Consider the following 15,530-nt stretch of genomic DNA (forward strand, 5'->3'; position numbering starts at 1 on the left):
TTCGGACAGTTTTTGTGTTTATTTGCAAAATGTGACTATTGATTAATTAATACTAACTTGAGTTGCTGCCATTATCAGTTACTATTGTGCTCCGTGAATTTGTTTTTTGTTCTTCATTTACCATTGAATATCAAGCGAATTCATATTTGCTTGGAATCAACTGAGGTAAGTAAGTTTGTTGGAGTTGTTGTATTATGTTATATAAATAAAAAAATGTGAGTTTTGCTTTATATATGAGTTTTGCTTTAGTATAAAAAAAACTATATATAGCAACAACAAAAAAAAAATTACATTTTCCCCTTTATGGAAATTTATTTCGTGCTCTTAATTTCTTTTTATTTGCATTTTAATGCTATGTCAATACTTGTCGTATACGCGTTTGGTTCGAGTATTAAACTAATGTGGTAAATGGTTTGATGTGCTCAGTAGCCAATCTCCCATCTTCCTCTTCTATAAACTTTGTTGTTTGCTTCTTATGATTTGTTTGGAATGTGCAAAATGTTGTATTGCAGAAAAAAAACACCCAAAAAAAAAATAGAAAAAGAGTTCTCTCTCGTTGGTTGTTCTCAATTTGCCGAAGTTTATTCAGTGATGCCAACTCCCGAATGGAAAAAAGCACCAAAAATCACAAAAATATGCAGCCACTTAAAAGTTAGTCAGCAAAACAAAAAAAAATAATGCTTATTTGAATTTCATTCCATTCATTTTCATCAGTAAAGATTTCTTCGACAAATTTCAAATTATGTTTCTCAGAGAACAACATAAATTTATCGACTTTAAGTATGGGAATATTCTTGAGTAGTTTAATAATACTTGCAGGGAGTTTATTACTTATTTCAATTATTTGACATTTAATGACATTTTTATCAAGCTCAGAAATTTTTACACTCGTCGCAAGACTTTCAAAAGAATACCTAAATAACATTATTGGTTTTTATAATCATTCATCAATATTATGAATGTAATATTGAACAACCTAATTCTATATTTGGCAAAATAATTCAGTTTGTTAAAACAATTGTATGAAAAGGTGTTGCAAATAGACTTAACACTGTTCAAATTAAAAAGAAAAAGAATGGAAACGCCAAAAAGTGCCAACTTTGTGCTTTTTGTGAAAAGGCACTGAAAGTCAATTTGGCGCTTTTTGGAAATCAAAAAGCGCTAAATTTGGTGCTAAAAGCGCCAAATTGGCATCACTGCTATTTTACTTGTTTGAGGGTTTGTTTGCAACATATTCTCCGATTTTTCTTTAAACTGTATTCGTAGCAATCATATGTGTAAATAGCCGTGTTGGGGGACCAATACTTTAAAATAATTCCTCATCCCAATTTTTTCGTTTATGCGGGAAACCATATCATGTAATTATTTTTTAATATCTGTTGTTTTTTTGGTGTTTGTAATGTAAGATTAAATTTTAGTCGGAGTAATTTCTTTTGGCATTAATGTTCATTGCAAATAACACAGAAACAGGCCTATTAACCAAGTTGAAAATTCATCATTTTCTTTTCTTCTTTATATTCGTAACATCATACTCAAGTTTTTCTTTTTCCATCAGTCACACACATGTTAAACTCGTGAGTCTATTGAGAAGGAAAAGGAAACGGTTTGGGCATCCTGTGTACTCAGATATTCGTCCTTACACAATTGGAATTGGCACTCAATGGGGCATGACATTGAGTTTAAGTGAAATACCATGGAATGACCGAATAGAAAAAACTAATGAAATCAAACAATATAAACCATTGAATGAATTGTAATTTACGCGAACATCGCTTGATTAATATATATTTAAAATATGATGTTGCTGGATTTGGGCACCGATTGTTTATTAAAAATATTTTCCTTTTGCAAAGAAACAGACCTACTGACACTATGTCGAGTTCACCGGGTATTGGAAGAAATAATAGAAAACAACGTTTTAAGAATAAAATCATTTGATGTCCTCATGTGTGGACACCGAAATGAACCCTCAATTATGGAACGGTATGTTAAATTGTAATTTTGAAAGAAAATAATGTAGATCTACAAGTAATTTCATTCCGAGGCTATTTTCTATTTTGGAAAAATCTTTCTATGTAAGAGTTGCCCATCTTCCTCCCGCGCCTTTAGAAACCTTCAAGTTGGTTCCCAAAACATACAAACATAAACCTTATGAATACGTAATGTTAAACTTTTTTAATTACATAGCTTGGTTTGTCTCTTTCTTTATTTTAATATAGTAGAGTGTTACGAGTTTTTGATAGGAATTTTTATTTTATTTATTTAGTTTTTTTCACATTTTTAATTTATTTATTATAAGATCAAATCAAATTGTCATTTTGTTTAATATTTATTGTCTTTTGCTTTATGTAATTCTTTATTCGATGCATTGTTTTTCATATTTATACGTACTACATAATTTAGTTTTAAGAACTTTTTATTTTTATTGGAGTAGTATGTTATTGCTCTCATTCTTGTTTTTAGGTCTTATAACATAGACTGTTACATATATGTTGAAATAACAACTAAAAAAATTAAAATTAATATATTACACGCATATAAATTTCTGCTACTTTTAAATTGTAAAATCGCGTAACCAACATATTTTCTTTATTGAATACTTCAGCCTTATAATATCCTTAAAAGCTCCTACATGCAATTAACAAACGTTTTATGTGCTATTATGCTTTAATTAGAAAAATATTCAGTTTTTGAGAAACTGCCAGAATAAACTGATTTTGTTTAGTTTATTCAGGCAGTTTAACGTGTTTTTGAGTGAATACCCTTTCAGCGGACGTCCTTTAAAAAGAAATTTTTTGTGTACTTGATAACAATACCTGAACAACAGATGCAATAAAAAATTCTGAAATTAATGCAAATAATATAATACAAATTATTTTTTTTATTGTAATACTATACTACTATTCATTGTTATTATATTTTATATATATATATATATATATATATATATATATATATATATATATATATATATATATATATATATATATATATATATATATATATATATATATATATATATATATATATATATATATATATATATATATATATATATATATATATATATATATATATATATATATATATATATATATATATATATATATATATATATATATATATATATATATATATATATATATATATTCACATTTGCCTTGATTATTTATGATTTTGTGTTTGTTGAAGGGTAATCCATATTGCCAAAGACCTGATAAACCCATATCGATGTATCCATCTATAAGTGTTTTAAATAAATAAAAGAAAAACTTACTTTATTCTTATTTTTTTCAGCACACAACTCCCGCATCTTACATATTCAAGTCGCTTGAGAATAGCTAAAAATTGGGTCGATGGATGCTATAGGGAACACCACTACTTTCGACGATCTAAAATGTTTCCTGCCAAACTATTTCTTGAAAGGAATTGGCTTTATATTTCTCATGCGAATTACATAACCAAACACAAGCGGCTTAAAAGTGAACCACTGCAACGAAGGTACCATCAAGAAATATCTACTAGAAATATTAATGACATAGGCAACTTTGTTAAAAAAAATAACACGCTTTTTGTTGGGAGAGTAGTAGGTAGTTGCTTCATTTACGACGATGATGGATTGATTTCTGAACAGCAATTGCACAATCCAAATGAATACTTGTGGTGTCTGGATTTTGAACGAGATATATATGCCACAAGCACAGATCATAGTGTAAAAATATGGCGCCGAGAGGAAGAATTTGGCATTTGCCATTTGGATCTTGTATCGCAGTTAGGTTCTTCATACAAAGCAATGCAATTCGGCCAGAGCGGATCTCACTTGTATGGTGGTCTTTACGACTCTATAAAAGACCGGCGCGCACTACGAGAAATCGATGTTGAAAGGTAAGATTAATATAAATGGCAAAAAACTCCGCAGCACATCCGCTTACACACAACAACAGTTCAGTCCAAACTGGTTCAAAGAACTTATCGTATTTCCGGAGCGTGTATACAGTAGTGGCGCCCATGTGATCACTTCCAAATTATACAGGGAGCCACTGTGGTGCAATGGTTAACATGCCCGCCTTGCATATACAAGGTCGTGGGTTCGATTCCTGCTTCGACCGAACACCAAAAAAGTTTTTCAGTGGTGGATTATCCCACCTCAGTAATGCTGGTGACATTTCTGAGGGTTTCAAAGCTTCTCTAAGTGGTTTCACTGCAATATGGAACGCCGTTCGGACTCGGCTATAAAAAGGAAGTCCCTTGTCATTGAGCTTAACATGGAATCGAGCAGCACTCAGTGATAAGAGAGAAGTTCACCAATGTGGTATCACAATGGACTGAATAGTCTAAGTGAGCCTGATACATCGGGCTGCCACATAACCTAACCTAAATTGTACAGGCAACCCATTCATCAGCATAATTATCCGTTCCATGCAAAATTTGAAGAACAAAGCGGTCTATATTTGCCACTTGCGGCCAATGGCAGGTATTATTTGTGCCATTCATTCAAACGTTCCCTAAGATACATTGGCCCAACTACCTAATATAGATGTTTATTTTTATAAAATATATTATGAAAGAAAATAAATATGTAGATTATTAGGATTTATTTATGAATTAAAACATTCTTGTATTTCTGGACATATTCCATGTAGATAATAAACTTAATAAAATTTGTCTTGGTATTGGTCCTGGTGCTCTCATCATATATTATAGGAAAATGTATTTTATCATTCGATAGGGAAAATGACTACATCGAATGATATACCTTTGAACATATCTGATCGCATATCTGGTTACTATTTTAATTTTAAAATCCATTTCTCTATATATAACATTTAATCGTATTGTTTGTATCTCTTCCATAGGGGACACGAATCTGTTTTAAACTCCAACACTATTTCAATATATGATCTGAAGATGAAAGATGATAATGTGATATTCACAGGAAATTTTGATAGCAGTTTTCGAATATATGATAGACGAACGAATAATGATGAGAGAATATGGGAGGACCCGTTCGATTCGTCTTTTTATTGTCTCGACTACGATGGCTTGTACGCGGTTCTATGTGGAACGAAACATCACAGCCGTGTTAACCTTTATGATATACGTGTCCCTGGAAAGCACATACAATTATATTTTCCTCATTCCCAAGGGAAACAGAGGGGAGACATTCGATCTCCAGTATACAGTATAGCATGCGATAGCCGTTATCTCTTTGTGGCCACTGACCGAAATGTACATGTATTAGATTTCACTGTGGATAGTTGTAGTTCCGTAAGTAGAGATTACAGTAATTTTAACTTTGTTCGCACATAGTAGTAAGCGTAGGACATTCTACTCCAAGGACAAAAATCTGCTTGTTAAAAAATTGTTCTATTAGTTTTATTAGTTATAGCTAAACCCAATTGTTTGTCGATTTGTCAGAAATTGGTCTTTGAGTCTTCGTTTCCGTTACTCCAAATTTGTAGCCGGTCATCATCAAATTAGCTACACATCAAATTGGCGCATCAGTTCTATTCGTTGTTTAAAATTAATTTGTGCATTATGTTATGTGTCGGTATTAGCAACGACAAATACATTTAAAACATTTTCCAAAGCCTCTCGTGGAGAATAACAGGTGTGGTAGCAAAATCAACAACAAAAATACACCTTTTACGTACGATATATTTGAATTTATTAATTTGTTCTTATGTAATTATCTTCATTTATTCTTGCTTTATTCAGCAATACACAAAGTTATACATATTGTGGTTTATGGATAAATAATAAGCCTATAGACATAAGAAAAACAATAAATCACAATAAAACTATAAACAGTATTTAAAATTTATATATTGTGCAGTAGTGCCATTGCCGTCAGAATGTGATTGAAAGTGTTGTACCAATTTTACCCGCAAACCTATATGTTCGCATCAAACATATATACCACATGTAGTTAGAATTGTATGTATGTACATATATGTATTAATATTTATGCTATCTATTGTGAGAACGCATTACAAAGAAAAAACCAAAATCAACCGATTATAGGCTAAGAGGAGATAAGAAAGTAAAACTAACTTAACATAAATAAAGGCACCATTTAGCAAATACTAACAACTATCTCTGAGTTTCTTTTGGTGGCGTGGAATCTACCGATAATGGATCAAATTCTGACAATGGATCCAATTTATTCGTTGTGGGTGACTGCGAACATGAAGCAGTTTTGTCCGTCGTTTCATTAAGTGCTGCTGCAATTTCTCCGTTGAACTGAAGCAAGCATCCGAGAGCGCCAAAGTAGCCCTCGTGTTCTAAGAACAATCCCTTAAGTGTACCGTTGGACCAAAATTCCATAGCATAAGCTAAAAGTTTCATGGCGATAGGGTTGACACGCAAAAAGTTTCCCACAAATACGACCTGTATAAAATATTATAAATGAAATATTTTTAGAAGGAGTTTATGAATTGCCTACTTTGTCCATTTTTTCATTCAGGGCGCACATTCTGGCAATCAAGCCAATGTTATTCGTTATTGTCACGAGAGTAGCATTTGCTAGATCCTCACGGGATACAGAAGATCGTTTATCTTTCAAGTGCATTTGTCCAAAGCTAAAATGAAAATTTATACTATAATTAGTGAACAGTTTACTCAAATCAATATTATTTATTTATTCAAAAATTCTGTAATACAAAGCCAATAGAGGCCTATAAAAATATATTACATCATAACAAAATACTGAGCCATCGATATAATGTAAACAAGTTAATATCTTAAACTAAGAAGAAACTAATTTAATTGGCTTCCCAGCCGCAAGAGTAGTAGTGACTATTAAAATAGCGATGAAATAAGTGGAAATTGGTCCCATATACAGTGCAAGTCAACATAAAATCAATAACTTAAAAATACATAGGAGTTACATAGAATATACCAAGTGTGTATGCAATAGATGAGATGTAAATCGTCCAAGAACCTTACAGTTTAAGTAGCACTAGCCATATATTCCATGAGTTTGAGACGAAATGCGTTATTACAATGAAAAAAATGCGTAGTTCTAGAGGCAATCGATTCCAACACCGAGCTATTCTCACCACAAAAGATCTAGCATAAATATTCCTCCTTATACGAGGAATAAATATCTGAACATTTCTAATAGAACGCGAAAAGGTAAAAGTAGAAACCAAATCTAAAGGTCTAGACGTGTGGATGATGTTATAAAATAATAGGATATTGCGATAATCAACAAATCTCCTAAACGAACATCCAAGGAATCGTACTACATATGCAGAAATGGAAGTTCTACGCCTTACATTATATACAAAGCGTACAATCACATTGACAATGCGCTTCAACTTAGAAGCAAGATAGTTCCAGAAACAACATCAAGTCCATATACTACTAGGGACATCAATAGAGCATGACCCAATTTAATTTTAACCGGAAGAGGCAAAAATAAGTTGGCCCCATAAATCCTGTGCAATGTCCCCCAAACTTATTATTATTATACTATATTATACTATTGCTCTATTCAACACATTATTTTTAATTCAGAAACAATTTAAAACAAATTACGGAGAATATAGAGAAGTACAAGTAATCGCACCTGTCACCTTTGCATATTATCGTGTAAAGATATAGAAATGCTAAATTAACTCTTACCTTGATGCTACCAAATCGCCGGTTAAACCAAAGCGATCGTAATCTCCTCCGTATATATCTCTTACTAATTTATCAACTTTACGATTGTCTCCCTTTGTAGCGAGCTGAATAGCCTCTTCAAAAGTGTTGCATCCAGTTAGAAGGCAGCAGAGTCCAAGAAATGTTCCGCCGCCCAAACTGCAAATATACATACAAAATAGTCCGACTTGCATAGTTAGTACCTCCAACTTACCTAGTGCCAGATACACGTTTATAGTTATCGGGTCCGTATACGGCTAAAATCGAAACACCGGATCCAACATTCACCAAAATAAAGGGATATGGTTGAGAGAAATCGAATGCTTTTTTCTCGCTCTTCCTAATATGCCAAAACTGAGATATGTTATTTGCAATAATACGATTTCACTTACATTATGTCCCTTGCATTTTCATAGTAATAACATTCCGTACGGTTTTGTATTTCCGCAAAAAGTATGCCTTTTATTAGAGTATCAAGTTCGTCAAACTTTGCTAATTTCATGTTGACTTGCTGAAAGTGGACAGTTACAGTCTAAGTATAGATTTAGAGTATATTTCGGGAATTTTCTTTACCTCACGAAAATCATTTTCAAACTTGAACGCCCCACCACCAGTTGCGCAAACTGTTGTGACTAATTCCGCCATCCCTTTTTGCTTGGCCAAGGACAAAAAGTTGCCCATATCTGTGGTTTGAAATCGTATAAAGTGAAGAGATCCTTTTCGTTTCCGAATTTCTACATTGTCCATCTAAAATAAATTCATTGCATTTTATGAAGTTTATCTCAAATCGAAAATGTTTCTAAATATTCGTTATAAAATCTGCCGACTCAAAGCTGAATGTATTTATTCGTAGAATTTCTTCCGATACACGATATATGATTAGAGAACGATTTCTATAGGAGAACAAACCTTATCTCCTACGGAATTCCTAATAACTTTTTGAACCCTATAGCTATAGGTGTGATGCAATGGCCAACATTTCTCACTTGTTGTAATTTAGATAACATCAAACAATTATATAATTTTCGTATGCTCACCTGTAAATGTGCATCTCTGTGACCTGTTTTGCCGTAAGCTGAGTTTTTTGTCAAATACCGCCTGATGCTACGCAAACTGTCAGCTTCCTCGTCTTGTTCATCCGGTGTGATGTCCTTGGGTTCAAAATAGACTAGCTTTGTAAGTGTTCCACCAATATCCATTCCAAACCAGGGCATTGCTAATCGACGGACGAGAAGACAAAAATGTATATATATATATATATATATATATATATATATATATATATATATATATATATATATATATATATATATATATATATATATATATATATATATATATATATATATATATATATATATATATATATATATATATATATATATATATATATATATATATATATATATATATATATATATATATATATATATATATATATATATATATATATATATATATATATATATATATAATGTTAATAATATATATTTAAAAAATTTTACCGGCTCAAAGGTTACCTGTTTGTATAAAATCATGGAAATGAGTCTTTGAATGCATATTTACTCTTTCCACACACACTCGTTTTTATAATAAGCTCAAAGTTTCTTCTTTACAGAAATACGAATTGAATGTTTATAAGGTGAAAAGAGATAGGGTATTTTTTAGAAACTCGATACAATGTTATTCTACACCGTGTGGAGCGTATCAGCATTGAGCGCAAATTGGATAGAATTATTTATTGAATTTGACTATCAAACAATAATTAATAGCCAAATTCATTGAATTTATCAAACGTGGCGGTAGTGGACAAATAAATATATAATGCTTGGAAAGGCATATGTACCATATATACTATTATTATCAATTCAAAAGGTGGCATGCTTATCAGTCGGCTAGTAAAAACAAAATTCCTCACTCGCTATATGGGGTGAGGTGTGGAAAAACAGATATTCTTGTCAATCTAATCAAGAATAGCTTGCAAAATACGTATGTGTACTTTGAATACATATCATATGTAGAATATGTGGAAAAGACTAACGCTTGGCTCTGAAACTTACACAGATATTCATCCTTTATGGGTGCATTGGCGCGACCATTCTGACCCCTAGTCGAATAATTTTCTTTGGTTGCTGGCTTTGATTGTCGCCATTTGGAACTCGTCGCAGTGCCCTGGTGTTGGTTTCCAAACTTCCAAGCATTTCGCCACGAATATTTTTTGTTATGTATTGGGGATTTTAGAGATTTTAACGCTACAGGGACAGTAACGCTGGTATATTTTTTCTCACCAGAAGATTGTATTTTCGTTAATTTTAAATTACATAAATATTTTGAACTTTCAGGTACTTTCATGATTGGCTTGTTAGGTATTCTCAAATAAGTTGTGTGTGAACGTACATTTCCGCGTAATATTTGTGGAAACTGCGATTGATTAGGTTTGACAAATGCACCACTACGAGATCAGTTAGGTTAACTGATCGAAGCCGTGATTGAAAAGTATCTGAAATAAATTTCAAAATCGAAAGTCCACAAAAATAAACGAATGGTTACAGAGCAACTCGGTGTTTTGCTATGATCTCCCTTCATAAACAATTATAATGTGTGAGAGAATATAGCATGCAAAACTCGCAAGGAGAAGGAATTATAGAGAGTACAAACTACAAGTTCACCGTAGAACTAAAGCTTTTCATATTCATTTCTGGAAAAAACTTTTAAAAAATCTTCAATAACACTGTTGTTGAATTATTGTGACGTATTTCAATGAAATACTCATTTGTAGATGTAGGGAAGAATATTAGACCGGCTATTAATTCAATTTTTTTAAATACTATATAGATTATCTCAAACAGAAATGGTTTTTGTCAGTATGAGGTTTTTTTAAGGACCACCAAACTAAGAGGGCTAGGGCAAAAGTGTAAATGTCTACTAAATTCAAATTGGCCGCAAAGTGGTGGTCGTCACCTACCCCGTTTTAAGAAAATTTCATTTTTAAATATTTTCGTTTTCAGATAACTAATGACATGGCAATACATACTCAAACTAGTCGATAAATCTTAATTATGTCGTGAAAGATATATTTATTTATCCTAAAAAGCTGTACCACAATAGATAAATACCTTAAGAGCATTCTGCCATTGCTTGCTTTCGATTTTATTGTACTTGTAAAAGACTAAATACACTTTTCTGATGTCGAAAAGATTTTTAGGCGAATTTTATTATAACTTGGTGGGGAATGACCCAAAGCAACAATTGACAAAGAGTTATTAAAGAAAAGTAACTGTGAAAAAATGACTTTTAGTGCGATAATACGATCTTAATACCCACTTTAAGAGTAAAAACATGACATACTAATTTGTATTTTCTTATACATTAAGAAAAATAACGGCTTCGGCTTCGGTCAAAAACCAAATACATACTTATAATACTTATAAATGAGTTTAGTCACTAAAACCGAAAATAAATCTGTAAAAGCAGAATAACTTTTTGACGAATTTTATTATAACTTGGTGGGGAATGATCCAAAGCAACAATAGAATATGTTTATTTTATGTAAAATGAATTATTAAAGAAAGCAATAGAGAAATAATGTATGGTATTGGACATAAATGAGTAATTTTTTATGTCCAATAAATACGCCAGAGAGACATGAATGATGGAGTGTTAATGGTTATAACCAAAAGATAGTCCGTTGAGAAACGAGAAAACGTTCAGAACTTTTTATCGATTAATCAGCACTAGATTACTTTTTATTTACTATCATTTGAAAGCACATAGCATCCGATTTATTTTAATTATAATTTCTTTTTATACAATTTGAATGAACTGCGGGCATTTTTAAGCGTTTATAATAATTCCCGATTTCATCGAATACGAACCAACCTAACATACGTGTATTTAGATATGTGTGTCAGACATGAAAACGAGTTTCTTTTTAGTATTGTTAAGCCGAGATTTAAACAATTTGGATATTGTGTTGAGCGTGTGGCAATTCGCAATCGAGGAGAAATTTCGCTTTCCAAATACACAACTACAGAGGCACAGTTAACATAATGAAATATAAAATTACAATGATGCGCTAAACGAAATTAACTTGTCAAAAATCTTTCGCCTACAATATACATGAATTCAATAAATAAAATGCTTAGACTTTATTAATAGTCCTTCAGTTAAAAATGTATGAAAAAAGCTATGGTTTCAAGTTTATGTTGCAAATCAAGGATTGTTCAAAATTTCAATGTCTGCTCACAAAACCTACCTTTTGCTAATTGTCTGCTGATCATCTCCTCATCTTTATGGTGGAACATGTTGGTGACGTTCGTTAGATTCTCCAAAGAAACGTGAAATAAATTTCGCAACACAGTCAAATACAAATCGGAAAGGAAAAGATGTCTGGAATGTCTCCGAGCATATTTACAAAAACCAAACTTCTCAGCTGTTACACACACTTTTCCTTGACGTACGATAATATGACAGCAGAGCCAGTATTGCTAGATTGAAATTTCAACCAACCTCGGATACTGTTGCCATTTTCGCAAAATATACGTTTATGATTACCCCCCATTCTTAACTTTGGTGGGTATTATAGTCTTATGCGCTTTACTGACTATAAGTTATTCCGGACGACAGTGCTCGTGTCGAACATGTCCCATATAGCGCATAATGCGCTCTATAGACTATCAGTTATTCCGGATGGAATGTCGGTGTTTGTAAAGAATCTTACAGTGTGTCGGATCGATACGACTTGTCGGCGATGACTAAATAATCGGTTAATGTGTTATCGATCCCATAAACATGCAGCAGTATCGGTTATGCCTTCGGACTTAACTGATAATGTCCACAATATATGGGATATGTTCGACACGAGCACTGTCGTCCGGAATAATTGATAGTCTGTAAAGCTCATTATTTGTCTCATATCGGCGTTCCTTGGATGAATTATACACTTCACAATCACTCAAAGGTGACGCAATTAAATTTGAACCTTCACTTTTCTCTGGATTTGAATTATTTTTTTCAGGACAATTGAAAGAATAAATAATTGCCACTTCCCTGCCAGCATTTCAAAGTTCCATTTCATCCTCATCGCTACCGCAGACTCGTAAGTGACACTGCAACTATCGCCAACTGTGATAGTATTTTGCTATCACTATTCGCATGAAAGTATTTTGCCATGACTACTGTTAGAAGAGCCATTTTATATTTTGTGAAACACCAAGCGCAAATAGCTTCTTATACGGCGTTCTCACCAAGCATGTTTTGGAGTTTGAAGTGTTTTCCCTTTATAAGCACTTCCAAACGAGTCGTTTTCCTCCAAAACACGTCAATTTTAGAATGTGAACCCACCTAATTTGGAATATACCCCGAAACCACCAGTTTCAACACTGAAATCTGGAATTTGACTGGGAACCGAGCTGATTTGGAACATGTGTGATACCTCAAAATGTTTGTATTGATGTCAGCTATCATGTTCCTTCGTCCATATTTTCTAGGTTTTTAGTATGTGACCTCCAGGCTGGATTTAGTGTCCTAAACTTCGAGTTGCACATAGAAATCATTGATTTCTGAAACAAACTAAGTGATTTGGACAATGAGACATACCTTAAATTATAGCTAAAGAATCAGTCTACATGTTTAGAACTTCCTAAGAATTAGTAATTGGACGGTTTTCCTATATTTTTGTTCAGTAATCTCCTTCTCCATTGAAATTCTAGCCCCGAATAGTTGATAAAAAAGTACTTTTCAGTTTTTGCTGTCTCTGTGTCGCCCTGTGATCAGACAAATTTTTTTGTTATCGAAAATTAGCGACGACGCTAACTTCACGGAGGTATAGTCTGTAAAGCTCATAAGAGAAACTGACAGCCTGTTTCTGTATGTCGATCGAGCTCTATCAATCGACTGAAATGGAAACAAACAACTGAATTTATAACCAAAAATCAGCTGTTTCTATGCATTTCAGTCGATCGATAGAGATCGTTCCATAGACTCTTTAAAATATAGATGACCCATCGCTCTCCGACCAGAAAATGTTGAAGAAGCCCAAATAAATTTTCTGACATTTCGTTTTGTGTTTTTCGTAAAGAGAAAATTTGCTAAAAATTAAATTTTGTATTTTCGCGGTTTTAGTCGCAATTTTTTGTTCAAATATGAACTTTTGAATATTTAACTTGATTATAAATCATCTGGTGTATCAAACATGTTCAAATTGTGGATAAAATAGAAAAATTGTAAAAACGAATCTCAGAGAGAATTTGTAATTCCCCCTATTTTCTTCGTTTATTCCTCATTTTGGGAACTGTCAGACTGCGTTTGACACAGATGGGTCATCTATTACTGAGTTATATATGGATTCTACCATATAAATGGACCCTGGAGTATATCATAATATAACAGCTGTTCACCGCGTCCAATAAATTGGTCGCCGCTTTGTTTATCTTCATATTAATTCATCAATATGAAACAAAATAAGTATACGTGTGTTAATTGTGGTAACAAATTACGAAATTTGCATAAAGAATATAGCAGTACTGTAAAGCCTATAAGTTGCGTAGGTGTCAATACGGAGAAACTCCTTTATTACTTCCAAACCTCTTTAATCGGCTTAGTTTTTTTTTAGAAGAAATCTACCTATGAAAGGGCTATTCGGCCCATCATGAAATGAAAAGGTGTCAAGCTTTGTCCAATGTTAAATTCAACGAATTCGCAAAATTTTCATTTACAAAAATTTAAATTGCATTGTTGACATTAACCTAAATGCATACTAGTGATATGTGAGTGAGTGAAATTTTACCCATCTCACAGTTTAAAAAGAGTACAAGTACGAAATTAAAATCAAATATTGATTAAAACGTACTTATTTTTATCAAATATTGTCCACGTTTCAAACGGTCTAACGCAGTACGAGACGACATTTGTGCTAAGAGTCCACCAAAGAAGGTACCGTTTTTAAATCTTCCTCACGAACAATGAAATAAAAACATTCAAATTTTGCAATAATTTGAATGTAAGAGTTCCCAATATGCATGCCTCACAGCGAAACACCAACATAAAATTGCAAATATCCTATTCTTTGAATTTTTCAACAACAAAATATACAATATATAATTTAAATATTGCCAAGAGATCTTTAGATATAGTATTCATGGTAGCAATCATAATTAGATTTTACTAATATTCTGTTCTTAATAGGTTACGTGGGAGCCACCGTGATGCAATGGTTAGCATGACCGCCTTGCATGTTATCGATCATGTGTTATCGATCCCATAAACATGCAGCAGTATCGGTTATGCCTTCGGACTTAACTGATAATGTCCACAATATATGGGATATGTTCGACACGAGCACTGTCGTCCGGAATAATTGATAGTCTGTAAAGCTCATTATTTGTCTCATATCGGCGTTCCTTGGATGAATTATACACTTCACAATCACTCAAAGGTGACGCAATTAAATTTGAACCTTCACTTTTCTCTGGATTTGAATTATTTTTTTCAGGACAATTGAAAGAATAAATAATTGCCACTTCCCTGCCAGCATTTCAAAGTTCCATTTCATCCTCATCGCTACCGCAGACTCGTAAGTGACACTGCAACTATCGCCAACTGTGATAGTATTTTGCTATCACTATTCGCATGAAAGTATTTTGCCATGACTACTGTTAGAAGAGCCATTTTATATTTTGTGAAACACCAAGCGCAAATAGCTTCTTATACGGCGTTCTCACCAAGCATGTTTTGGAGTTTGAAGTGTTTTCCCTTTATAAGCACTTCCAAACGAGTCGTTTTCCTCCAAAACACGTCAATTTTAGAATGTGAACCCACCTAATTTGGAATATACCCCGAAACCACCAGTTTCAACACTGAAATCTGGAATTTGACTGGGAACC

At 32.7% G+C, this 15,530-nt stretch overlaps 2 protein-coding genes and 1 long non-coding RNA gene across 6 annotated transcripts; 2 read left to right on the forward strand and 1 right to left on the reverse strand.

Moving 5' to 3' along the window:
* The first annotated feature begins 1,555 nt into the window (after positions 1-1,555).
* Positions 1,556-6,093, forward strand: LOC142236739 (uncharacterized). Its single transcript, XM_075308007.1, has 3 exons — positions 1,556-1,983; positions 3,298-3,885; positions 4,857-6,093. The coding sequence occupies exons 1-3, from the start codon at positions 1,796-1,798 to the stop codon at positions 5,308-5,310; spliced, it is 1,230 nt and encodes a 409-aa protein (XP_075164122.1). The 5' UTR covers positions 1,556-1,795; the 3' UTR covers positions 5,311-6,093.
* fbl (pantothenate kinase 3 fbl) lies at positions 5,645-12,089 on the reverse strand. 4 transcript variants are annotated; one of them, XM_075308003.1, is made up of 8 exons: positions 11,903-12,089; positions 8,685-8,863; positions 8,221-8,394; positions 8,040-8,158; positions 7,862-7,987; positions 7,630-7,806; positions 6,446-6,581; positions 5,645-6,390 (listed from the first exon to the last, which is right to left on the reverse strand). In XM_075308003.1, exons 1-8 carry the CDS (start codon positions 11,949-11,951, stop codon positions 6,094-6,096), a joined length of 1,257 nt encoding a protein of 418 aa, XP_075164118.1. In that variant the 5' UTR covers positions 11,952-12,089; the 3' UTR covers positions 5,645-6,093. The 4 variants fall into 4 exon arrangements, with proteins under 4 accessions (XP_075164118.1, XP_075164120.1, XP_075164117.1 ...); XM_075308005.1 differs by lacking the exon at positions 11,903-12,089 and adding an exon at positions 10,045-10,179; XM_075308002.1 differs by lacking the exon at positions 11,903-12,089 and adding an exon at positions 9,708-10,157.
* Positions 12,090-13,993: 1,904 nt separating this feature from the next.
* On the forward strand, positions 13,994-14,754 carry LOC142234568 (uncharacterized). Its single transcript, XR_012721648.1, has 2 exons — positions 13,994-14,191; positions 14,261-14,754. It is a non-coding gene; the product is annotated as an uncharacterized LOC142234568 (long non-coding RNA).
* Positions 14,755-15,530: the final 776 nt, after the last annotated feature.

The sequence above is a fragment of the Haematobia irritans genome, chromosome 4 (assembly GCF_050003625.1).
Source record: "Haematobia irritans isolate KBUSLIRL chromosome 4, ASM5000362v1, whole genome shotgun sequence".
NCBI lineage: Eukaryota > Metazoa > Arthropoda > Insecta > Diptera > Muscidae > Haematobia > Haematobia irritans.

Bases quoted from the DNA above. Each gene is read 5' to 3' on its own strand.
- fbl (XM_075308002.1), bottom strand. From the start codon at position 9,999: ATGAAAGTACCTGAAAGTTCAAAATATTTATGTAATTTAAAATTAACG. The intron at 8,395-8,684 runs GTGAGCATACGA...AATTTATTTTAG, and splicing joins ACAGAGATGCACATTTACAG to ATGGACAATGTAGAAATTCG. The intron at 6,391-6,445 runs GTAGGCAATTCA...TATTTTATACAG, and splicing joins TGAATGAAAAAATGGACAAA to GTCGTATTTGTGGGAAACTT.
- LOC142236739 (XM_075308007.1), top strand. From the start codon at position 1,796: ATGATGTTGCTGGATTTGGGCACCGATTGTTTATTAAAAATATTTTCC. The intron at 1,984-3,297 runs GTATGTTAAATT...TATTTTTTTCAG, and splicing joins GAACCCTCAATTATGGAACG to CACACAACTCCCGCATCTTA. The intron at 3,886-4,856 runs GTAAGATTAATA...TCTCTTCCATAG, and splicing joins CGAGAAATCGATGTTGAAAG to GGGACACGAATCTGTTTTAA.